At 35.0% G+C, this 26,167-nt stretch overlaps 6 protein-coding genes across 6 annotated transcripts; 3 read left to right on the forward strand and 3 right to left on the reverse strand. All coding sequences in view use genetic code 12, as the record gives it.

Annotated features, from left to right (window-relative positions):
- Nucleotides 1-394: 394 nt before the first annotated feature.
- On the forward strand, nt 395-1,303 carry J8A68_000157 (glucose-6-phosphate 1-epimerase; the record flags this gene model as incomplete). The annotated part of the gene is made up of 1 exon (XM_049405177.1): nt 395-1,303. One exon carries the CDS (start codon nt 395-397, stop codon nt 1,301-1,303), a length of 909 nt encoding a protein of 302 aa, XP_049266530.1.
- Nucleotides 1,304-1,470: 167 nt separating this feature from the next.
- Nucleotides 1,471-3,081, reverse strand: J8A68_000158 (uncharacterized protein; the record flags this gene model as incomplete). The annotated part of the gene is made up of 1 exon (XM_049405188.1): nt 1,471-3,081. One exon carries the CDS (start codon nt 3,079-3,081, stop codon nt 1,471-1,473), a length of 1,611 nt encoding a protein of 536 aa, XP_049266531.1.
- Nucleotides 3,082-5,010: 1,929 nt separating this feature from the next.
- On the reverse strand, nt 5,011-6,756 carry MAL31 (maltose permease; the record flags this gene model as incomplete). The annotated part of the gene is made up of 1 exon (XM_049405199.1): nt 5,011-6,756. One exon carries the CDS (start codon nt 6,754-6,756, stop codon nt 5,011-5,013), a length of 1,746 nt encoding a protein of 581 aa, XP_049266532.1.
- A 1,453-nt stretch (nt 6,757-8,209) lies between these two features.
- Nucleotides 8,210-9,934, forward strand: J8A68_000160 (uncharacterized protein; the record flags this gene model as incomplete). The annotated part of the gene is made up of 1 exon (XM_049405210.1): nt 8,210-9,934. The coding sequence occupies one exon, from the start codon at nt 8,210-8,212 to the stop codon at nt 9,932-9,934; it is 1,725 nt and encodes a 574-aa protein (XP_049266533.1).
- Nucleotides 9,935-14,579: 4,645 nt separating this feature from the next.
- Nucleotides 14,580-15,785, forward strand: SUT1 (Sut1p; the record flags this gene model as incomplete). The annotated part of the gene is made up of 1 exon (XM_049405221.1): nt 14,580-15,785. The coding sequence occupies one exon, from the start codon at nt 14,580-14,582 to the stop codon at nt 15,783-15,785; it is 1,206 nt and encodes a 401-aa protein (XP_049266534.1).
- Nucleotides 15,786-16,642: 857 nt separating this feature from the next.
- On the reverse strand, nt 16,643-23,083 carry J8A68_000162 (uncharacterized protein; the record flags this gene model as incomplete). Its single annotated transcript, XM_049405232.1, has 1 exon — nt 16,643-23,083. One exon carries the CDS (start codon nt 23,081-23,083, stop codon nt 16,643-16,645), a length of 6,441 nt encoding a protein of 2,146 aa, XP_049266535.1.
- Nucleotides 23,084-26,167: the final 3,084 nt, after the last annotated feature.

Here is a 26,167-nt window from a genome sequence, read left to right on the forward strand (position 1 = left end):
AACCAAAATTGACGACATATGTCGCTGTCGGTTTTAATTATAAACTTAAAATTATCCGACATTCGGAATTCACTTTTCCATCCAAACAACATTCTCTCCAAAGGTAGGGGACCTTTCAAATTGATTTACATCTACTGATGTGATGAAATGTTTCCTGAGTTTTGAAATTTGATGAATGGCCACTACCAAAATGTAATCGCCACTATTGTTAATTACAATGCTACACTTTAAATATTGTTGGTAAACTAATGTGTAATTATACACGTTTTGTATATAAATTAGCATACGTTTATTACTACCAAAGAAGAAAAAAAAAGATTGAAAGTTGTAGTTCTACTTATTCTTCTTCTTCTTCTTATCTTTTCATCAATTGAATAAAAACTACAAAAAAGAAATGCCAGTTGAAGAATTAGAAGATCGTGTTATAATCATTGATCCAACTGATTCAACTAATAAAGCAACCATTCTTAAATATGGTGCCACCATTATCTCTTGGGAAAATCAATCACAAGAAAAATTATGGGTATCATCAGGTGCTTCATTAGATGGTAGTAAACCAGTTAGAGGTGGTATTCCATTAGTATTTCCAATATTTGGAAAACAAAAATCATCAACTCATCCAACTTTTAAATTACCCCAACATGGATTTGTAAGAAATTCAAATTGGGAATTTTTAGGTCAAGTATCGGAAAATCCAATTACTGTACAATTTGGTTTAGGTCCTGAAAATATTGATCCAAATAGTTTAAAATTATGGGGTGATGGTAATTATGATTTTACTTTAATTTTAACCATTAGTTTATCAAAAGATAAATTAATTACTTCAATTGATGTTGAAAATAATGGTAATGAATCATTTGAATTCAATTGGTTATTTCATACATATTTCAAAATTCCGGATATTACTGATACTTTAGTTAATAATTTAATTGATCAACAATGTTTTGATCAACTTTTAAATGAACAATATATTGAAAAAGCACCCGCAATTTCATTTCATGAAGAATTTGATCGAATTTATAAAAATGTTCATTTTGATAAAATTATTCAAATTATTGAATTAGGAAAAGTATTATTTAATATTACTAGGAAGAATTTACCGGATGCAGTGGTTTGGAATCCTTGGATTAAGAAATCGGGTGGAATGGCCGATTTTAAACCAAAAGACGGTTGGAAGAATATGTTATGTGTTGAACCTGGTAATGTTGGATCAATGATTGAATTAAGATCAGGGGAGAAATGGTCGGGAGCTCAAGAATTAACTATTGGTGGAGAAATTAAAATACAAGCAAACATTTATTAAATAATACAAATACTGACTTTATTAAATAATACAGACTTTAACGTTTATCAAAAGCACAATGATAAGCTTTTTGTTCTTTGTTTTCTAAATTGGGTATACATAATAACAATAATATATAAATTATAAATAGATTTTATACAAAATTGTTTTTAATTCATGAGGGTTCATTAATTAAATCGTTCTTTAAATCGTTGAAATTTATCAATTGATTTTTGTGAAGATGATATTGTAGGTTTTGAATATAAAGAAAATGGTTGGGGGATAGTTATTGATTTTGATTTAGGCATAACAACCCCACCACCACCACCACCACCACACTGATGAGTATTTGTTTTATTCTGTAGGATTCTAGAATTGAGAGATTTCGTAGAATTTGATGGACTTATGTTTATTGACCTTGAAGAATGTGATGGACTCAAATTTAATGATTTTGATGAATGTGATGGACTTATATGTAAGGTTTTGGAAGAATTTGATGGACTTATATGTAATGTTTTCGAAGAATTTGATGGACTTATCGATAATGATTTAGAAGGACTCATTTTGGACAAATTGGGTACATTCTTCTGTAGTTTATGTAATGGAGGTCCCATTGGTGGAGGCATCGAAGTGGTGATAGTGGGAGTTGGCGGAAATGTTGTGTGTTGTTGTGGTTGCTGTGATTGACTTTGGTGATGTTGTTGCAATTGAGGGATTGAAGATTTCCTATTAAGAGATGGAATTGACGGTTTCTTTTGTAATTGAGGTATAGATGATTTTCTTTGTAATTGTGGTATTGAAGGTTTCTTCTGTAGACCTTGAATAGATGAAGAAGGATTCTTTTGTAGCGTTGATATTGATGGCTTTTTCTGTAATGTAGGTATAGATGGCTTGGGTAATTGACTCATAGATGATTTCTTTACTAATGATTGTGATTGTTGTGGCTGTTGTAAACAAGGTATTGATGATTTTCGTTGAATACTAGACCCTGGTACTAATGGTTGTTTTATCCCAGCCAATTCAAGTGAACTTTGTCTTGATTTTAAACTAGGCATTATATGATTCAAATTATTACCCTTATTAGGTGACCCAGTGTCAGTAGTTTGTCTTCTATCATTCAACATTGAATTCAAATTGACCGAACCTTTAGATGGAGATATCTTTCTGAATATACTTGGATCCTCTGTCGGTTTTGACATTGTTGGAATTGCCACAATTTCATCATTCCCATTCAAAGTTCTTCTTCTTTTCGTTATTGATCCATCTTGTTCAGTACCCTTTTGAGGTGAAGGGGTGCGTACTTCTCTAGTGACAGCGCTTGGTTCATTATTAACTGAATAATGGTTTGTTATAGATTCCATCTGTTTGAATCTCGTAAAATGTATCCCGCTATATCTCTTACTTCTTCTACTATCACCACCACCATTATTTTGACGTCTTGGATTTCTAGATGATAATGACACAGATGAATCTGGAGGGGATAAAATATTGTTACAAATCTCATTAGCTCGTGAATTTAATTCTTCCAATACTGTACTTGTCAATCGTTGAGAATAACCTTTGTTTAACATTGAATTGGTTGTTGGTGACCCTGGACATTCATGGAAGCCATGTTGTTGTGAATAATTAGAAGAATTGTTGGTTGTTGTTGTTGTCCCTGATGTTGTTGCAGTTGTTGATATAAATTCATTTATGTTGGGATATATTGGTGATGAGTCCAATCGAAGATTTTTAATCTTTTTAATTGGCGTGTTCATGGATATTAATTCCGGTGGAGCTTGATCGATATCCATTTCCATCTTTGAAGTTTAAAAAAATTCTGTTGATAATTGGAGGGGACGGTTGTATGTATGTATGTATGTTGTAAAGAGGAAAAGAAAGATGTATTTTATGTAATTAAATGAAGTGTATTTTGATAAAAAGGGTTTTTCTTTGTAAATTTTGTAAATAATGAAGAAGAAGATGAAACAAATTAAAGAATCTCGAATGTTTTTATTCTTTCCTAATTAGGAACAGATTTCGATGGAACAAAAAAATATANGTGTATTAATTCATTTGTTCTTATTAAATTTTTTCTTTCACTCAACAGTGAGCGGTGGGCCGCCTTTTAGGCGGCCACTTTAGCTTGTAAATAACAAAATAATTGAACAAAAAATTTATTGTTGGTTTACTCAATTTGTAATTATACCTTTTTAACATTTACGTGCCTCTTGTTTTCTTTATTTATAGGAAACAGTAAGAAAACTCATTCATTCGACATGAGTGGGAAAAAGGAGCATAAAAGTATCTAATCGCAAATGTATGTAAGAAACTCTCTTTAAAAGTACAACTCCCTTAACAACTCCCTTACTTGGAGAAAGTGTATATAAGCCAACTGAAGGAGAAAAGAACTAGTACAATTATGAAGTTATCCCCTTGCTCTCACTTCAGATAGTACCTTGATTGGAATGCGCATGTGTAGAAACATCAAACTGTAGATGAAGAAAAATAAGGATTTATATGACACAACTACAATAATAGAACAGGCTGCGAGCATAGTCTGGATTAGTAGGAAATAGAAATCTTGGGTAATTTCAGGGCAATCCTACTACTCAATTCACTAAGAGATTCAAGGGAGTATAATTTTTGAACAAATGTCAGTGCCAACCCTTTCTCTAAAAATAACCACTTGGTGAATAGTCTTCCAGTTCTTTTAGCTTAGATAATGACCTACTAGAGTGATATACTAATGTAGTCCTTAATCCACATAAATGAAAACGTGCTAATCTCTTAGACTTCAATGCTTAAGCATTCTTTGTTATAGATTAAATGTATTAATGAGGGGAAAGCTTGTGTAAACTATAAACTGATCTAATCTAGACTTGATTACGTAATATATATATTCTCGAATACTAAACTACACTGAAACTTAGGGGAATTAGACTGATATTTATAATGCTCAGGAAGAAGCTGGTCTAAATTCTGCCAAGATACAAAGAGCCTACTAAACGAGAACAATGAGGCGGCATGGACCAATTAGTAAGCTGAAGGAACGATTGCCACCGCCAATCCAGGTACTGACCTAATGGACAAGCTGAATAAACAACAATTCAAGGACACTAGCGGAGACCGCGTTCTAATTGCCACGGGCTCAACACCTTATCATAGAATGGCTAACATTCTTTTAGAAACAGGTTTCCTGCAATGGAAGATTAATCTGCATTTAAAAAAGAATTCAATTTTAAGACACTAGCAAGTAAAATACTGCATATAAACACTTCCCAATGTTATCGCGTCAAGAGAATGAATACAGTATAAAATCACCTACAGATTCTCTTCCATTCAAATGGGGGCCGGAACGTTGAGCTCTCGGTGCACTTCATTCGAAAATGGGTATCGTACACATCGAAGAGTCTTAACAACTATTCCTACACACTTAGTCTATAAGATGCTGCTGAAATAAGGTTTTAGGCAATGATGTTTTTCGCCTTTAAAGTATATTGTTTTCTGTTTGTTATATTTCATGTTAGAATGTATGGGAACTCAATAACCAGATTGTATATGTAAAAAAAAAAAAAGAAAGAAGCTTTTTTTTTCTCAATCAATTTTTACACGCAAAATTTTGCAACTAAAAAATTATTCATATTTCAAACATGCCATGTAAATTATAAATTTATTTATGAGGCAAACAAATACCCATAGGTATGAGGAGAAGTAAAATTAAAAGATATTAAGATTTTTTTACATATTTATGATGATGATTTAACTTCAGCGATCATGATAGCATCTTCTTCATCACCAACATTCTCTTTTTGTTGAATGAATTGTTTAATGCCTTCTTGACCCAATTTTTCCATCATTTTACCAGCATCAAATGGTTGAACTTCAGTGGATTTGAACTTTCTTGCTGGAACCTTTTCGTGGAACAACAAATCCAATTCAGCAAATGTTCTACCCTTAGTTTCTGGTAAATCAAACCAACACCAAACAATTGACAAAATAGTAATACCAGCCCAAAGGAAAGCAGTCTTTGCTTTCCAATTCCATTCAGTTGGGTTCAACATATATGGAGTAAGTATACCAACAATGATACCGGAAAGGTTATAGAAGTTTCTTGCCAACATAACAGTTCTAGCTCTCAATCTAGCAGAAGGCATTTCAGAAACAATACAGTAACATAATGGACCAATAGTTAAATCATACACAAAGGTATAGATCAAAATCATACTTCCAACACCCCAACTGGCATTCTTTGAAGATGAACATCCAAGACCACCAACGAGCAATAATAAGACGGCCATACAACATAATCCACCAAAATAAATAGTAAATCTACCCACTCTTCTCGCTACGAACCAAGAACCAACAGTACCTACAATCCCAAAACAGTATTGGATGATGGAGAAGTTGAAAGCCATGGAAGTAGGTAAACCGGCTTGGGTATAGAAATAAGTAGAGTAACCCATTAAACTTGAACCAGTAATATTTTGAACCAACCAAGTGAACGCAGCAATTCTAGTTCTTCTCGCATTAGCACCAGTGAAACAGTCCTTAATAGTGACACCAGAATTAAGAGCATCTTCTTCCTTAATAGTCATTTGAATCTTGGTTAACATATGTTCAGCTAAAATTTCTTTCTTTGGTAAGTGTTCATTTTCGGATAATAATCTACAAAGGGAATGTTTAGCTTCTTGATATCTTCTCTTCTTAACTAAGAACCAAGGTGATTCTGGAGCTAAGTAAACACCAATTGCTAAAGGAATTGGCCAAATCCATTGCACAGCAAAAGCAATACGATAAGCATGTTCACCATCCATAGTAGAAATAGCTTTGATAACACCAGAAGAAATTAATTGACCAAACACCCAACAGACATTAACATAGGTGGTAAGATAAACTCTAAGCGTTGTTGGAGCAACTTCAGAAGCATAAGTGACTGTAATTGTTTGATAAGAACCCCAGTTGATACCCAATAAGATATATGACAATAATAAGACTTCACGATTTGGAGCAAAGAATTGAATGAAAATTAAACCAACAGAAGTAACCAAGGCAGGCAACAAAGTTTTTCTATAACCAACCATATCAGCGAAGATACCAGCAACGAAAAGACCAATTAATTGACCACAAGAATAACCCATTGACAAACCAGTTTGCCATTGAGCAGGAATTTGATATTCTTTAATATCGGGATACCAGTCACCGAATTTCTTAGCAAAACCAGGATAAGCGAAAAAACTAGCTAATAAGTTGGTATCATAACCTTCCATAATTAAAGCAGTAGAAAGAATAACAGACCACATAACAGCCTTTGGGAATGTCTTGATACATTCCTTAATCGACATATGCTTTTCTTTTTGATCATTATCCTTAGCTTCATTGGACATATCCAAGAATTTAGCAACGTAGTCCTCAACTTCATTATCAGTAGAGGTGGCAGTGACTACCTCAGCAACAGCTTGTTGTTTAATCTCGTCAATACTAGAAGTAGACATTGTTATTATTGTACTTATGTATTGTTAGTTAATAATGTAAGACAAATAATTTACAGAAACTCAAACCAGAGAAAAATTGTTACCCTTTTATATTAAATTATTTTTCTTGATATCAGGCTTTCAACATGGTTTCCCTTTGGGCAAAGAGAGACATGATATGTCTGGGGGAAACAAAGCAGGCGAATAATTTCTGCCGTACGCATAGCTCAAGGTTATGTGTGTTGATATCGATATTTTTCCGGACAAAAAAAAGATTAAAAAATTTTAAATTATTTTTTTGGTCATTTACGCCTGTTTTAACACAGAATTAAATAACAATGCGCAGGAGATCACTAAGATACGATATTCTACAGACTAAGAGGTTCTCTCTTCTGGAAAGTCGTGTATCATTATGGCTATCTTTGAATTATGAACTTAGTTGAGACTATATCAAATCAGCTCATTGGGGAAAAAGAATGTCCATGCAACATCAGTGCAGGGATCGAGTACTTGGTAACATCACGGAAATCTGGGTGATGACTTTTTTTTCCCACAAGCTTCAAAATAAATTAGAAAAAGCGCTTAATTTCTCGCAATGACGTACCCCAGAAAATAGCCACTGAGAACAATAATGATTGAGGTTGCGGTAACAAAACCTAAAAATGTCCAAGGGTGGAGTGGTCCATTAGCGAGCAACTCGAATTTATCAAATCCTCAAAAGTTATAAAATGTGGTCCAATAAACACAGGAGATAAGAAACTGGACTTAGGACCAAGCCTCGCCTATTGTTGTCCCCTCAAGTTTTGTTTCTCGTTTTCTTTCTCGCTTCATTTACCGGAAAAATTTCGCTCTTCTTTTATTATTTTCCCATGCGGCACAATACAGGAACAGATCAACGTATTACCTAGGATTAGAAGAGAGCACCCGCAGCCTGCTTCTAATGAAAGTCTATGCCTTTGGCATAAAGTCGCTCGAACTATAACTCATTGAAAACAATGGACCACTAGACATCGGTGGTTTTTAACTATTTTATTGTTTTTTCTAAATAATCCGACATACGGAACAACTTTTGTGTACAGCAGAAAAATGTGTCAAATTTCATCTTGGGCGGGACAACGTTGATCCTCCACGAAAGTTTATTTTTTTTCTTTTTGCACCCAACAAAATAAAGAATAAAAATATGGAAATGCGAACCTGCGAAATTGCTTAATTACGAAAAAGGCAGCGAGAATTTGTCCATCGATGGGAACCTTGATTCAAGACAAGGGCTGCTTAGTTCTAAATATACCACATCGTTACAATTCGGAAAGATTTCTCAAGTATAATTCTTCCGATATGTCCATGAAACACTAAGATCTTTGTTTTTGCCTTGCTTCATAGGTTTCCCTGGAAAGTATAAAAAGTCGCTGATCGATCTCCAGAATTTATTTCTTTTCATTTTTGTTTCGATAACTCAAATTCAACTCTACAAAACATGACTATCACATACAACTGGTGGAAACACGCAACTATCTATCAAATCTGGCCAGCATCCTATAAGGATTCCAATGGTGATGGTGTTGGAGATATTCCTGGGATTATTTCCACTTTAGACTACCTCAAAGATCTCGGCGTTGATATTATTTGGTTAAGTCCAATGTATATGAGTCCATTTGATGACTGTGGTTACGATATTTCTGATTATAATCAAATTCATCCTCAATTTGGTAGTTTACAAGATATGCAAGATTTAATTGATGGTTGTCATCAAAGAGACATGAAGATCATTTGTGATTTGGTTATCAATCATACTTCTTCAGAACACGAATGGTTCAAGGAATCAAGATCTTCTAAAACTAATCCAAAGAGAGATTGGTATATTTGGAAACAACCAAAATATGATGAAAATGGAAACAGACAACCACCAAACAACTGGATGTCTCACTTTTCTGGTTCTGCTTGGCAATTCGATGAATTAACTGGTGAATATTACTTGAAACTTTTTGCCAACTCTCAACCTGATTTAAATTGGGAAAATGAGGAAGTTAGAAATACAATCTATGAAACTGCCTTAAAATTCTGGTTTGAACGTGGTGTTGATGGGTTCAGAATTGATACAGCTGGTATGTATTCTAAAGATCAAGATTTCCCTGATGCTCCAATTGTCTTTAAAGATCAATATTACCAACCAAGTGGATTATACACCAACAATGGTCCAAGAATCCACGAATTCCACAAGGAAATGTATGAGAAGGTTACGTCCAAATATGATGTTATGACTGTTGGTGAAGTTGGACACTGTACTAGAGAGCAAGCTTTGAAATATGTTAGTGCTTCTGAAAACGAAATGAATATGTTGTTCTTATTCGATCTTGTTGATTTAGGATCCGATGATGGTGATAGATTCAGATACGAAGGTTGGACTTTAGACGAGCTCAAAAAGGCCGTTGAAAATCAATGTAAGTTCTTCGAAGGCTCTGATGGTTGGTCAACTGTATTCATTGAAAACCATGATCAACCAAGATCAGTTTCAAGATTTGGTCATACAAAATATGCTGAAAAGAGTGGTAAATTAATTTCTATGTTGCAAACCACATTGACTGGTACTCTTTTTATTTATCAAGGTCAAGAAATTGGTATGACCAATTTACCTAGATCTTGGTCAATTGAAGAATATAAGGATATTAATACCATCAATTACTACAAGGCTTTCAAGGAAAAGTATGGTAATGAACCAGATTTCAAAGAAAGAGAAACCAAACTTCTCGATCTTATCAGTCTCTTAGCCAGAGACCATTCCAGATCTCCAGTCCAATGGGACGATTCTGCTTTTGGTGGGTTTTCAACTGTTGAACCTTGGACTAGAGTTAATGACAACTATGAAGAGATCAATGTTAAATCTCAACTTGAAAACGATAATTCTCTTTTGAACTTCTGGAAGAAATCATTGAAGGTAAGAAAAGAACACAAAGATTTGTTTATCTATGGTAATTTCAAGGTTTTGGATTATGATAATAAGAATACATTCACCTTCGTGAAAGAATTACAAGACAGTCATTCTCCAAAGGCTTACGTTGTGCTCAATTTCTCTACAGATTCCATCAACTTTGAGAAATTGATTGATGGTGAATTTTCTTTAATTCATTCAAATGTTTCTAAACATGAAATCGATCACGATGTCTTAACTCCTTATGAAGGTCGTATTTATATCGTTGATTAAATAGGTTTAGTATTTTTTATAGAAATAAATTAGTGTATGGAAATTGAATTTATTTTTCTCTTTCGCTCATCCATTCTTCACTAAAGGATCATCCAAACGTTCCATCGAGATACCATTAAATCTAAAGAAACCCTATCGAAATGCAAGCAGAGGATAAAGATACTATAGACGGAGAAAGGAAAACATTAAAGCAGCAATTGCAAGAAAATGGAAGTGCGTATAACTGACTTGCAATGCAATTTCACCAGTTACTAACATCCAACAGAGAGACGATTCAAAGAATATCGAGAGAAACTAGAAACACAAAATTCTTCGTATATCCTAGATGAAGAAGGCGCAAAGTTCTATAAAGGATAGAGACAGAAGGATCTTGAGAAGGAGATGAGAATAAAACAAGAAGAGACAGTTGAACTCAAACGATTCAAACAACTACAAGGGGCCATAAGGAAATCATCGCAAAAGTGGAAATTCGGCCACGTGATATGCAAGTGACATTCTCGTGACAAAATTTCCCGATTGGGCGGTTGCAAAAAATTTTTACTCTTCATTACAGATAGAACCAAAGAACAACTTCAAATTGACCATTGTGAATCTCAATCAGAAAGTTTGGATACTCTTATAATCACACTGTGAGTTATATAATTGACTTCTTATTGTATTTAGTGTGGGGTTTTGTTATTTTGATTAACTTTCAAATAATGCAAATTTTGGTTAATTTTTTGATAAGAATTCAACCCTTTCGAAACATTTACACAATAGAATTTTCTTTAATACAAATTACTAACTAAGTGAACTCAAAGAGGATAGAAACACAACCGATATAATGGCATTATCTGTTTGAATCAGTATCCGGTAAAGTTAAATTGTAGGAGTATACAGATAACAGAGAGCGTATCAATAAGTTCAGCTGTGAAAGTCAACTACGTAAATGCCTAAGATTAAAGAGGAGGTTATGAGTCGCGCGATCTAGTTCCTTGGTTCCTTTTTTGGGGGTGTTTTAACCTTACGTGCTTAATACATACTTTAAAACTAACCGCCTGACAGATTTCCAACACTTCCATCTAACCCTAATTGAAGAAACAACACAGCAAGTCAAAGATCCCCTTCGTATCAGGAATTCCGTGATGTTAATGATTGGTAATCCGAGGTTGAACACATTCCGGAGCGGAAGTCAAATTACTTAGAGGGGGGATTGGAACGGATCTGTTTTTTTACATTTAAACGCCTTATATTAAATTTCTTATACGACCTTACATTCTTGGTGCGATGATTATTCTCAAATAGGAGAAATCTTGCATTAAAAAAAACGGGGTAGACTGTTTCCTTCCATTATTCCATAATGATAACCTTTTATTCACCCCGAAGTAGTACATCAAAGAAAATTCACAAAAACGTTAATTGTTTTTTTTATTTACTTTCGGAGTTGTTTTTTTAATTCACAAGCCTGGAATATACCCACATAACCAGCGGAGTAATTAAATTGTTTATCCAGGTTAATCTTTTTTTTTTCGTGGGGTAAATTTTTAGAACTATAAAGATCCGAGGCAAATGAGTCACGGAGCGAAAAATTGCAACCATAAAAGTCGTAAACTGGGTCTTTGCGGAGAGTTCTAAACTCCTTAGTGGTGTATGTTGTAAGAAATATGTTAGAAAATAGAGCTAGAAGTATGTTCGATGAAGAACAGGACGATTATAAATGCCAGTCAAATGGACGTGCAACTTTACACGTTGCTTCTCCTATTTTGTTTGGGGTTTTCCATGAAATTAGCCTTACATAGAACTCCGATAAAGAATAAACGATAAGAAGCCAAATAAAAGTTTCTAACAATGAAACTTTGCTACATGTGAATTTAAAAGATTTAGAGTTAAAATAAAAAAGTGAAAAACCCTGAAACTGTCTCTGTGGCGGCAAACGAAACGAGGGGAATGTGCCATTGTTTTTTAGGTAATCTATACCGACAGTATGTGGATAATCTCTTTTTCATTTCCTATCATACTTTTGTAAATATTGAGATGAGATTAGAAGACGGAAATACAACGGTAACATCAATCTCAATAAAAACAAACCATGGTTTGCGGATATATATTCTTGAATCAATTTATCTAATGCGGAATTGAACAATGTCAACATACAGTTCACGTGACCGGACTCGGAAATTTGAATATCCGATCTAAAAAAGAATCTCGGAAACAAGGATCTTCTTCGATGAGTTTGAATATTTTTTTTTCAATACCTCTATTATCGGGACTTCCTGTATACAAAAAGAAAAATTATTTTTTCAGTTTGACTTTTGACTCAAACGTTAATTATAAATCTTCTTCGGAGTTTAAGTTCCCCACCAATACATGTCAACCACGCATAGAATTTTGTTTACAATGATGAAAAGAAGACACAACTTGTAACTTTCCTCGGTGTCATTGGCCAAAGTAATCCAGGCAGACTTGTAGATTATTTGGAATGTAGTATATATGATAGAAGCAGGTAAGTTTTACATTTCACTCCGGAATTCATTCACAGCTTTTCCATCTCCGAAGCATAAATGAGGAGTAAAAAAAGAACCAAACCAAAAAATAATTACAAGAATTCTATACGAGCGGTTCCACTATACAGAGTTCGATTAAAGCGAGGAAAGAGAAATTAATAGTTCTTATTGTTCAGAAGGCTATGCAGTACTGGCTGATGATTTTTGGGAATTTCATATAATCAATTACGTACGGTTAATAAAAACACATGAAAGCAACTTTATGTCTGGATGTGAATGCCTCAAAACTGTGAGATCTTTAAATTAGTCCCCTTAGTCTATCTGTATGTATAGATAGTCAGAGAGTCAATAGATCTAGATTCATGACAATCAGTTAATGATAGGATTTAATTCTCTGATAGATTTAGAAAATGAGGGGACATTTTCTGTTTTTACTCCTCACTTTTTTTTAATCTCATTTTTTTTTTCACTCGTAGGGCAATCACCTTTTGAGAGGCACAAGCGCAAGTGGGTGAAACTTAACTCGAAAAACGACACACGCTTGAACTCATATCTTACGAAGTTACTCTGCTTTAATCAAGTTAACTTTATGTTTGAAATTGTGATTCAAATTTCAAACTTTAAAATAAAAGAATAACGGCATAGCCATTTTTCTTTTAAAAAAGGTGTAACTTTTATTCTCCGAAAGAACATTTGGAAGGAGGGGATGCTATATGCAGTATGACAACGTTTTATTTTTTTTTTCTTCTTTCCATAATAAAATTATTTTTCTCGAGCTTCTCCGAATTCCGAAATGCAGCAGCATTTTTTTTTAATTTATTGCACCGTACACATCGGACCACTGATCCATACACCGTATAATGATTAGCTAAAAAAAAGATATAGAATCAGAGAATAGTTTTTGATAAATCCCGGGTTAATTTTCCGATGATGGAAGAAAGTGAGTTATTGGTTAGAATTTTTCCATGGTTTGTAATTAATAGTTTTGGATGGAACCTCGATCCACAACTATTTCTACAACAATATGTAAGCATATCCCTTTATATATTATTATTGATAATACCGTGGATATAAAAGATAAATCTGATTAAGGCTATCCGTTTTCGTATTTTTTTTTCTCCACCTCCCTTTTGCATAACCGTGGAAGTTAATAAGATAGCAGACTGATAGACAGATCCCAAGGTAAATTCCCTTTCTTGGTTTTAACTATCTTTCTTTTTGGCTGTTCGGTAGCTTATCTTCCTATTGCCTTGTAAACTATTTTTGTACCCACTTTTGTAAGGTTGATCCCAATCTACTACGGTTCCACACTTTTTTTCTCTCATTCCTGTGGTGGACTATTGTTCTCCATAACGTTATTGGATTTAAATACAAAACTTCGCTCGTCGGAGTACTCCGAGAAATAATGGGTATTCCGACTTTTTCCGTCTTCGGAAAATTGTGTAATTAAATTTTGTTTGTTATTGTTCTCTTGTGAGTCTTCCTGATTTTAAAGGTTTTTTTTTCTGATGAGCATTCCGAGGTTTTCCTAATTGTTTCTTGTTTATTCAAGTTTAAGGAAAAAGAGATTAAAAGAAGCCTATAGCGAGAATACTTTTGGTACATACAACGTGATTACCAATCGGTTATCTATCCTATTTTTAGACAGGTGGTACCATGTGAGTTGTAAGAATTTAGATCAAAAGCTTTTTCATCTTGGCGGCTATGAATATGTCGGTGATTAGGAAATGACTGGAATCCAAATCTCGCCCCCCAGACTGTGCAAAGAAGAAAGAAAGTCTGGCTGTCGGGATAATTCCGGAGTAGGGGATTATTCGCTAAATAGAACAACTTTCTTACGATTTTGTTACTCATTCTCTTTTTTTCACAAGTGAGGAGGAAAAGAAGTCAATCAGACACAAAAACAATAAAGACGGAGGGGAGAACGAGAGTACAAACAATAGAAACTTAAAAATATGTCTTTCCTGATAAAAGAGGGGTATTAAATAAATTCTGTATTTTTTTTTTTTTGGGTATGATATTTTTATTTTTTATGTATTTACTGCAAATTTAGAAGATATAAAATGTAAAGTAAATTCCAAAAAAAGAATTTAACGTTTCTTGTCAAAAAGGAAGAACTTACTGTCTGTCTGGATATTTATATTTTATATTAGTATTAAATAATGTCTGATTTATTAACATATTCAATCATGTATAACAGTGGTAGTACCACCAATACTACTACTACCACTGGTATGAAACATCAACAACAACCATTCAGTTTACCACCATTGTCTCCACCAACCTTAAGACAATTACCACCAATTCAACATCAACATATTCAACAACCACAAATAGTGCTACCACCAATTATACCTTCAAACTATACCACATCCAAACCAATGCCAACAATGTCTGTTTCTGGTTCTGGTTCTACCACTCCACAACGTCTTACAGAATCAAATTTAACTAGCCATCATCATGGATTAGGGTTACTAACTTCAGCAATGATGAACATTGAACAACCACCATCATTAACATCTTCTTCATCCTGTTCTTCTATTGCATCCTTATCATCTCCATCTTCTCCAGAAATGTCACACGCACATCATCATTCACATTCCAATTCTCATCATCAAAAGAGAAGACAAAGATTAGGACCAAGTTGTGATTCATGTAGATTAAGAAAAGTTAAATGTAATGCAGAAATCATTATCCTTTCTAAAGATGTTAAACCTAATTTAGTATATGGATGGTTCCCTCATTTAAATCAACAACAAATGGATAATTTATTAGGTGGTCAATTAGTTAATTTGATTGAAGATGGTGGATCATATAATTTAATCATTTCTCATGATAAATTGATTAAATTTAAATCTTGTAATAGTTGTAAAGCAAAACAATTACCTTGTTGCTTTTCAAAAGGATTTACAAAAGAAGATATTATGAATCATAAGAAACATTCTACTACCCCAATTAGTTCTAATGTGCAACTTGCTACTCCTACTTCTACGCTTGCGTCACCAGTTGCTATTACTAATACTTCATATTACTCTTCTCCCAAGAAGACGACTAATAACAAAATCATTAAGAAGAAAGTATTGAAATTAAAACCTATTCAACCAATAACAACCACCACATTCCCTAAACAAGAAGAAGTCAAGATCATTGAACAACTCAATCTTCAACAACAGAAGCAAGGGTTCTCAATGCAAATTCAAGAACAACAACCATTTCAAGATCAACAAAATATCAATAGTACTAGTAGAAAGTCATCTTGTGTCTTGTGTCGTAAGAGAAAGGTTAAATGTGTTTTCAATGCTAGCTTGAATAGATGTGAAGGTTGTAATAAGAAGAATAATACTTGTGTATTTGATAACCAAAAGTAAATTTATTCTTCCTTTCCTTCATGTTTATAGGGTTTTACAATTTTTGGGGTTTCATTTTCATTTCTTTTTGTAATAATTTTTATTGGGTTTATATGAATTACGTATGGGTATATAGAGCGAGTTCTTTAATAAATTATAATAATTAAATTAATTAATAAAATTTAAATTTAAATTAAAATCAAACCATATTGATTATTGTGTAATTTATCTCTTCGGAATAATTCGTTTAAGATTCACCGAATTCAACCGTTGGCTGTTTTGTTTCTTTTTTTGTTTACGGAGAAAACCATTTCCGCACTTTTTTTTTCTCTTTCTATTTTTAAGTTTGTAAAAGCTTCTCCGGGTCAGACAGATGTAGAACGACTCATCCTTCAAGTCTCCTCTCTTTTGTGATACAACTGGCATAATCTTACTTTATCAGGGATTTGAATAATTAATAAATATAAGACCATATTAAAGGGGTATTAACTAAATACTCCTCATCTTCTTCTGACTCAACAAAATTTTAGACTCGCCATTGTTCATTTCAACCAACTCCCCCTCACCCAAATATTAGTCAGGTTGGGGAAATAAAAACTTGGAGAACTGTACTAATTATTTTCAAAATCTGCCCATTATTTCCTTCCGGAAACTCATCTAGATCAATCCTGATAAGCCACTCCTCACTCCGGTATCGCCAATTTGTGTCGTACGGGTTTTTTTTCCAAAGGGCTTTCCTATCTGTCTTCCGTATTGTAATAATACCGGAACAATATTCCGCGGATTTACTCTACGAGATGAATTTAAACAAAATACTAATATACAAAAATTTTATTATCTTTCTTTTACAAACATCATATACAAAATAAACTAATTAATTATTTTTCCATAACATTGATGTATCCTCTACGACCACTTCTCTTAGCTTTTCTCATCGATCCAGAACCAGAACCAGGTCCTTGCATTTGTAACAACGCATCTAAATCTCCAATTGTAGCCAATGTTGGAGTTTTTGCAGCAGCAGGAGTAGTAGAAGCACCGCCAGAAGCAGGAGGAGCAGGAGCTGGAGCAACGCTTCCACCAGTAGTAGCTGGAATAGTTGGAGGAACAGAACCACGAGCAGTTGGATTTGGAGTAGTAGTTGGTGATATTCCAAGCGAAGGAGGTTTAGCCGAAGGAGGAGGACCACCAGCGCCACCAGATTTCTTTTTCATCATCATTGGAGGTGGTGGAGGAGTACTTTCTTTCAATTGATCTTCAATAGGTCTAGACTTATCTAACCATCTCTTATGTTTTTCATCATAATAGAATGGATTCACCTTCTCACCCAATTTAGCTTTAATTGGCTTTGGTTTCCCATCATTCTTACCTAACCAACCATTAAACCATCCACTATCTTTATGATGTAAGTCTGGACGCTTATCTCTTGTACCACTAACTCCTAATGTACTATTATTATTTTCACCAGCTTTCTTCTTCTTTGCTTCTTCTTCTGCCTTTCTCTTGGCTTGCAATCTAGCTTTCTTATGATCCTTATCTTCATCATCTTCATCCTCTTCCGTAATTGGAACATAATCTCTCACAGTATCATCTTCAACTTCATATTGCTGATATAATGCACTTTGTTGTGATTGTGATAATCTAGATGAAAAAATTCCACTCATAGGTGGATTAGCTCCAATAACAGAATTAGCACGTGTGGTATATTCAGGTGATCCAGGAATTGGGAACCCATCAAATCCGAATTTACTATTACCAGTATGTTGCAGTGGGGTGAAATTGGCTTGATTAAGAATCAAGGGACGTGGTTTGGGTGTAAAGTTTCCTTGAACCTCACTGTTTGCATATGATGTATCAAAACTGTCGTCAACATTTGGAACGTTCCTCATTGGTTGATGATTCTTTCTAATCACCTTTTCTTCTTCCTCTTGTTGTTGTGCTACTTCTATCTCAGGAATAACTTCTGGCTCTTGCTTCTTTTCCTCTTCTTCTTTGTCATCAATCTTCTTGTCTGGTTCACCAACATGATATCCACCATATGAATACATATCAAAACCGGCATTAGCAACAGCTCCACCAGGAACAGATTCATTTTCATTAACTAAACTTTCTGGTACTGCATATTTGTTCACATTACTAGTGGCTGGAGGACCATATTTATTCCTACCCGTACGAGGCTTAGCTCCACCACCTGGAGCATATGGATTAGCTTTAGATGCAACATGCTTAGCTTTTGGTGGACCTGGAGGTGCAGGAGGGCCAGCAGTTTCTTCTTCATGAGTATCATCAACTTGCTCAACTTTTACTTCTTGCTTTTCTTCCACGACTTCAGTGATTAATTCTTGAGTCTCTTCAACGACAGGTGGCCGTGCTTCATGATGCGATGTTTGATGTGATCCAACGTGCGATAAACGGTTGTTCTCCACCGAAGTTTGTGATGCAACTTCTTCATGTACTGATGGGGCAAGCTCTGATAATGACTTTTGAGTTGGTGGTACTGGTGGAACTGAAGATACACTAGATTGTTTTCCTGGAGGTGGTGGTATTGAAGATACACTAGACTGCTTTCTTGGAGGTGGTGGAATTTCTTCATTAATTTCAACAGGTTCAACTACTACTTCTTCTTCAGGTGCAATGACTTCTTGTTTAACAGGTGTTGGTGGTACAATTGATTCAGCTTGTGGAACTACCCTCTTCATTGGTGGTGGTGGTGGTGCAACTACATTCTCAACTGGAGGTGAAACATTCTCGTTGTTTTCAATATGAATAGTAGATGGTGGTGGAGGTGCAACTGATTTCTTTATCCGAGGAGGTGGCACAACTTGCTTAACTGGAGGAGGAGGTGGTGGAGGACCACTAGGTTCTACTTCAGATGGTTGTTGACCAATATCCATTTGTTCTCCTCTTAACGTTTCATCGCCTTCATTTTTATTTTTCATGTGATCTTCTTTATCAATTCTACTATGTAATTCTGCGCTTTCATTAATCAAACCCACATCTTTCCTTTTCCTTGGTGTACTTTCAGCACTAATAGCATTACGCAAAGAAGCTCCGCCAAGTTGTTGCATCGATGGTGGTGGTGGAAGCGGAGTAGAACTATCAATTGACCCAATACTACCGATTGAACTATTCTTAACATGACTAATACCAGAGTGACCTCCTGCTGGACCTACATGCCCCCCATGTTGGAATGTAGATGCTTTTGGCACTAATGGTGAATGACCTATTGGTAATACTGGCCCAATTCCTGCATGTTGTCTCATTTGATCTTGTTCTACCAAATTATGTTGCGACGAGTTACTTGGAGCATATTTATTTCCTGAATATGGCGATGTTCCTTTTGGTTGATGTGCTTGATGAGATTGGGGAAGTTGAGGATGATTTCCTGGAGCATATCTATTGACAGAAGCCGTTGAATTCTGAGATGGCAACTGTGGACGTTGTGGTGGTTGATATGGAGAATTTCTAAGTTCCTGCTGTTGATCTCTCAATGCTGGGGCCAGGAAGACTGCTTGGCTCTGAGCTAAAGGTGTAAATTGATCTTTATTCAGGGCATATGCTTGTGATTGCAACGCACTAAAATCAGCAGTTGAAGTAGTTCTAGATACAGATGGACTAAATTTGCTAAAGACTCCAGTTTCACTAGTTTTTGGTTTTGTTTCATCACCAGCAATAAATTTATCAATTTGTCCCCAAATTTTATCAAGACTAACTTTGGATACTTTACCTCCAAACCATCCTTGATCACTCGAGCCTGAATCACTTAATCTAACTAATAAATTCTGGAATTCATGAAGTAAATCAGGACTAACATATGGTGACTTATTTCCTAAAGTTTTGATTGTATTATTAATATAGTCAATATAACGTTGTGATTCATTAAATAATCCATAATCAGCCAAAGTTGATGCATATTTCAATTTCAATGACAATAAATGAGGGAATCCCATTGGTGGAACAGGAGTAGGATTATAAAAACTAAGAACATATTCATAAACTTGAGTATACATCGAATGTTCAGCCGAATTCAAAACCATGAATGAAGCTTGTTTTCCAAATGGTAATCCTGCTAAAATATATGAAATCTCACAACCAATTTGATTTCCATAATGAGTACTTAAAAACCTTCCAAATTCAATTAAAAATTCCCCAGTTCTAATGGATCCACTAATAGCAATTGACGATACAATTTCACGCCAATGAATATTTGCATATTCCCCTTCATTAGCCACAGCAGTTAAATCTTCAATAACACTCTGAACATTTCCAGCAATAACCTTCAACAAAATTGGCATGATATGATAGACTTTATTATTTGATTTTTGGAATGGGAAACTATTTCTAGCATATTCAGAAGCAATCTTGGCAAATCTTTCTGGTCCACTAAAATTGGCAATCACTAAAGCTAATGCCCAATCACCACGGGAAATCGTAAATTCTAATGCTCTTTCCATGTTTCCTGCTTGAATTAATGTAAAAACAGTATTTACACCAGAATTATCTAACCTATATGCATTAGTTGCTCCCATTACTCCTGATACAGGTAACATATCACCTGCTTCAAAATTAACACTTGGATTTAATATTTGACATGCAGCACGTAAAAATTCCTGTGATTTCAAGTTTCCATCATGTTTAACTAATTCCAACAATATTTGATTCAATAATACTTCATTAAGTTTCCCTTGTTTATGTAAAGATTCAGAAGATAATTCTAACCATTTTTCAAGATCCTTCTTTTTAGTTTTTCCTCTACTTAAAGGCCCAGGGAAATTTGCATAAACATCTCTATCCTTAAAAATATTCGAAACATGAGTCACATGAATAATTGGAGCTTCATTATAATTCCTTCCAGGCACAATATGGACCGCATTCTGAGAAACACTCCAATTAAATATTGGAAATTGACGATGTAAAAGTTCTTCAGGATTAGTTATCTTTTGTGCATTCTTGTATATATTTCCCCTCGTATTTGAAAATCCACGAGTTCTTGCTGGAGGAGGAATAACCCCACCACCAACACCAGTTGCAACATGAAGTGAAGCAGGAGTAGCATCATGACTTTGAACAGTAGGTAATGCAGGTGCATAAGGATTAAAATCTTTGCCTTTACCCCCAACTAATGAACTGGCACGTGAATGTGTTCTTTGATGACCCAGAGGAGCATATGGACCCGCATTTGGAACATATGGACTTGTAATGGTATTAGTATGAGATCTGGACACACTACTATTAATAGTTACAGATGGTAAACGGCTTTGAGCAGACCGAGGAGAATGTGGTGCAACGGCTACTGATTGCATGACCGGTGGTGATGGTCCAAATTGTTGTTGTTGTTGTTGTTGTCCCATTGGTGGTGGCCCATATATATTTGGTTGTTGCTGTGGTTGTAACTGTGCCATTGGTGGTGGTGGCGCAAACGCATTCTGTTGAGCTGGTTGAGCTGGACCGTATGCATTCGGTTTCTTTGGTTGTTGAGCACCATAGGCACTAACTATTGGCATACTTGGAGCTGGCAAAGGCATAGTTGTAGCTTGTTGCTTTGGAACATGTTGTTGAAGAATAGGTGACGTTCCTGATTTTGGCATATACGGATTAACTGGTGGTGGTTTACTTACTCCTGTAGGTGGTTGAGGCAATGGTTGCGATGGTGCTGGTTGTGGGTGTAAATGCGGTTGATTGACTGCTTTTACTGGCGCAGCTGCTCTAACAGAACGACCAGGTTTAGGTAATTCAACAGGTAATTCTTCAAAAAATGACTTTGGTGGTGTTGGATTAGCTGGCGGCTTCTGTTCAACTTGATAAGGAGCTGCTGGTTGCTGGCCAACTGGAGCAAGAGGAACAGATGGTGTACTACTGGAAGTTGATGGAGCATATTTTGATGCAGAATGTCTTGGAGCTGGTCTAACCTTTTGAGGAATTAATGCTTCTGGGAAATCATACGCATCGTGCTTTCGTTTTGCTTCTTCTAAATGCTTTACAAATTCTGAGGCAACAGGTTGTTGTTTTGCTGTAGCAACATAATGAGATTGTACATTAGCATCTGGAATATATGAATGATGGACATGATGTGGAACTTGGACAGGTGGTTGATAGGTTTGCTCTTGGATTGTTTGAGTTTCTTGAGATTCCTCTAAAAGTTCATCGTCTAATAAATCGTCATCCAATAACAAATCGTCATCCAACTCAAGAGCATCTAACTTACTAGGAGCTGCTGATACAGATTTTTCCAATTTGTGGGATTCTTGTACAATCTCTTCAAAGAAATCATTCTTTTCATTTTCAAATAAGTTATCCAAATTACTCTTGGAAATTCCCATTGATGCATCAAATGTACTTGCTTCTGCTCCTCCATTCTCCTGCTTTTGATTTTCTGCACCCATTGTAATTTGCTCACTTGCGAAAGTATCCTCTTGAACTTCTCCACTTACATGCTCGTTGTCAGCTTCCTGTTCATGCACCTGATATGATTCTTCATTAGATTGCCCAGTTATTTCCTCCTGGTTAACAAATTGTTGATCGCCTTGAGAATTTTCTTGTTCTGGATACTGATCTTGATTCTGTTGATCATACTGTTCTTCTTCAAGCTGACGGTCATAATGTTGCTGTTGTTGCTCATGCTGATTTTGTTGATGATGCTGATGCTGTTGGAATTGTTCGTCCTCCTGCTGATGATATTGTTGTTCCTCATGCTGATGATATTGTTGCCCCTCATATTCTTGTTCATGCTGTTGCCAATTCTGTTCACCATGCAATTGTCCTTCCAAACTCTGAGCTTGATTAGATTCTTGGTTATACGGAGATGAAACATCGTCAATGTACAATTCTTCAGCCCATGGATCATCTTGCTCCAAAACTCCACTGTCATGATACGGATTCATAATATTGCCTTCGGTGTATTCATTTGGTTGCTGTTGTTGCTGGTAGTGCTGTTGCTCATGATGATCAATTGAATATCTCTGGTTTTGTTGATAACCCATTTCTGGAGCTTGTTGATTGGAATAAAAATCGTCTTGAACAGTGTGTACTTGCTCTTGAGAATGATGTTGGACAGGTTGCTGATGTGCAGCTGGGTATTGTTGATGCTGTTGCTGTTGATGATATTGTTGAGGTTGATGTTGCGGTTGATGTTGCTGATGATAGTGTTGTGATTGCTGTTGAGGTTGACGTTGAGGCTGTTGTTGCTGTGGTTGAATAGATCCAAAGAAATCATCTCCATTCTGATCATTACCTGATTCAAATAAATCAATAGATGAAGATTTTCCAATTGCAGCTCCACCATATGACTGTTGGTATGACTGATAATTTGAATTACTCATGGTAGTTCACTCTCCTTCAAAGTTAAAAAATGACTGAAATATTTTATAAAATGCTCAATTAATCAAAGTAATAAATGTTTTACAAATCAAACAAACATTCAATCTAATGATGGATAGCTAATATCTGTTATTAATAATGAGGTAATTCTTCAAAGGTTATGGTGGTTGTAAAAAACTTTAAAAAAATTACGTAGCACCTCCAGAACGAAAAAAAAAGTTCGTCGAATTCTGTTTCGTATCCACTAAGAGAGTGGGCGTGTAATTTGTTCAAAATATGGAACAGTATACACACCAGTGTATTTGGAACTTCCTTTATCGACTGACTGCCTTTCTTGCTTCTATTCTTCTTAGGAAATAGAGCTAATTTGCTTGAATGATACCTTTCTAGGTTCAACTGAAATGTAAACCGTCCCCTTTAGATTGGGCTTTCTGAATGTACGTTACACGAAATTGGGCTGGAGAAAGGGCAGCAAGTGGTAGCACCGATATGTTCATCAAAACTCTTCTCTAGGAGTTGTAGTTTCGACGACTCTCAGTAGTCAATAGGTTTCCACTGCATATCTCATTATTGGTTGGAATATTCATTACAAATGACATACACCCTCATGTATGTTTTTGTATGATTTCAAATAGATTCCTTGGGCTTGGACTTCTATTAAGTGACCTTTAAGCATTGCAAATATAGGTAGCTTGGTTGTTCTTTCTTCTCAGCTAGTGAGAGAAGATCTCCAAAAGGGATCTAGCTTAATCAGTAACATAGTAAATTGCAAAATAGGCTCCAGGAACTAAGAGGTTTGAGGAACAGGTAGTGTTCTCCAGCGAAATTGCCTTCGTGTTCCATCTTTTGGCATGACCTTGGTTAGTAACTTCCATTAGAATATATATTAAAAAATTTCCCTATATTCTTTTCCCAATCATTCAATATAGATAAGAATAAGGAGAGATTTACAATTGGGATTCATGAACAGAGTGTAATCAGGGAATTGCGGAAGGTAGATAATTATCTTTAACCGTTCCTCAAATTGGTAGGACTTGGTTATTTATTTACGTTCAAGGAGATAAATAACAAATTAGAATATCTAATGGATTCTTTCCAATTTATATAATTGCAAAGTAAATTTATTAAGAAATGAAACCAGTTGCAAGTTTTTTGCAGCCTTCCACGACCACACTTGACAAACTATAATAATCATATTAATTTAAGCTAGCGGGAGCCCTGTTTAATTTTTATTTAATCATATGATATTGTCTATTTCTCCCAATTTCCAATAGATAGAGTCAACTTAGAGAAGATTTTTCAGACCCAGAAATAAGACATTCCAAAAACACATTGCATTTCAATCCAGGTAACATAACAACACATTGCTGGTTAAAAAAAAAAAATCACTCATTTTCTTGTCAAAATGAGAATGTGGAAAATCTCGCCTACATATTAGACAAGAAGATCATGTNAAAAAAAAAAATCACTCATTTTCTTGTCAAAATGAGAATGTGGAAAATCTCGCCTACATATTAGACAAGAAGATCATGTGTAGTGATTTGGACTGACCCCGGCGATCAGAACTGTATGAGTCAATTGCTTTCAGATAAGATATGCTATTCAGGGACGACACCCAAACGACATTTTCTAGAGATTTGTTATTGACTCAATCAGTTGTGCATGCGTCATGTTTAGATTAAAAATAAAATGTATGATAATAATATTATTATTTTGTGGTAGTTTGTTATTATGCAGCAACAAAAAAATAATTTTTTTTTTACATTTTTTCAAATTGTGTCAAATTCTTGATGATGAGATGTTACTGTTACTGGGTGATATTTTTTTCTTTTGGGTTATGGTTCTTCGGTTACATTTTTTTTCCTCCTTGTTCATCTATTCAATTGCCTAAATGAGATTATTTTTTCATGGGGGCGGGCTTTTAGATTTTTTTTTTGGTTTGGGTTGTTACTAACAACTAAGCATTTAACTTAACCAATTTTTATTCTTAAGAAATATTCGTAGTGTTATTTTCCAATAGGGGAAAGAAGGCGCGTCGTAGAGAGACAAACAATGGTTTTGCAGACAAGGCGTTTACATTAGATTTTTATTTATACACTCCATCAAAAGACATAAACAATTGATTTTATGGCTGCAAGAAGTTGACAATCATTACTTGTGGTGGCGTAGTTCCCAAAAAGATTTAGAATTAATCTCCTTTAAGCATAGAATGTAGGCAATGAAGGCTTTTATTTTTATATGATTGTTTTAATAAAATTTAAAGCGAGTCGATCTCATATAGGGGGACGCGTTGTTGGATCTAGAAGTAGTAGTCATAAAAGTTACTGGCTTAATTTACTACCGTTCTGTTCCCCGCCAATTTAGTCTTAAAGTTTATAATTATGTATAATCCAGATCGGTTGATTAAGTTTGAAAAATTGATCCGAATTTGGGTACAAGGAGTCAAGAAAGCAGCTATGTATCTTATAAGGTAAAGGAAAATATAGAGTTAACAAATCCATCCATTGAGTACGACTTCAAAAGAAAGATGAAAGTCACAGCGAATCGTTCAAACCAGGCTATGTTACCAATTCACCAGCAAAGACTTCAAAATAGGAGAATGTAGCCGTTTGCTCGTTAGATAATACGATTTACTCTCTAACGTGGCCTTTCCTCTTTAGATAATACGATTTACTCTCTTATGTGGCCTTTCCTCTATTAAGAGAGTTTATTTATTGAACATAGCGTTAAGTGTCTAAGTAATTTGGGCTCTAAGAAAGAATCCCCCCTAGATAGAGATAAAGAAGGCCGGCAGTGTATCTGGTCGTTGCAGTTGGCAATGGTNTCTAAGTAATTTGGGCTCTAAGAAAGAATCCCCCCTAGATAGAGATAAAGAAGGCGGGCAGTGTATCTGGTCGTAGCAGTTGGCAATGGTTTCATTTGGGTTGAAACATTCTTTCTTTTTTGGACTTGGTTCATTTCGGAAACCATTTTTTTCTTACACTTTTGTACTTTTCCCCCCCTTAAATTAAACTTTTCATTCGTCATAAACATTCAACTTTAGAACGATTGATTTTCTGATATCAAATCAATATGGAACCAATTGA

The sequence above is a fragment of the Hemisphaericaspora subhashii genome (genome assembly GCF_019202705.1).
Source record: "Hemisphaericaspora subhashii strain CBS 10753 chromosome Unknown scaffold149, whole genome shotgun sequence".
NCBI classification, from domain to species: domain Eukaryota; kingdom Fungi; phylum Ascomycota; class Pichiomycetes; order Serinales; family Debaryomycetaceae; genus Hemisphaericaspora; species Hemisphaericaspora subhashii.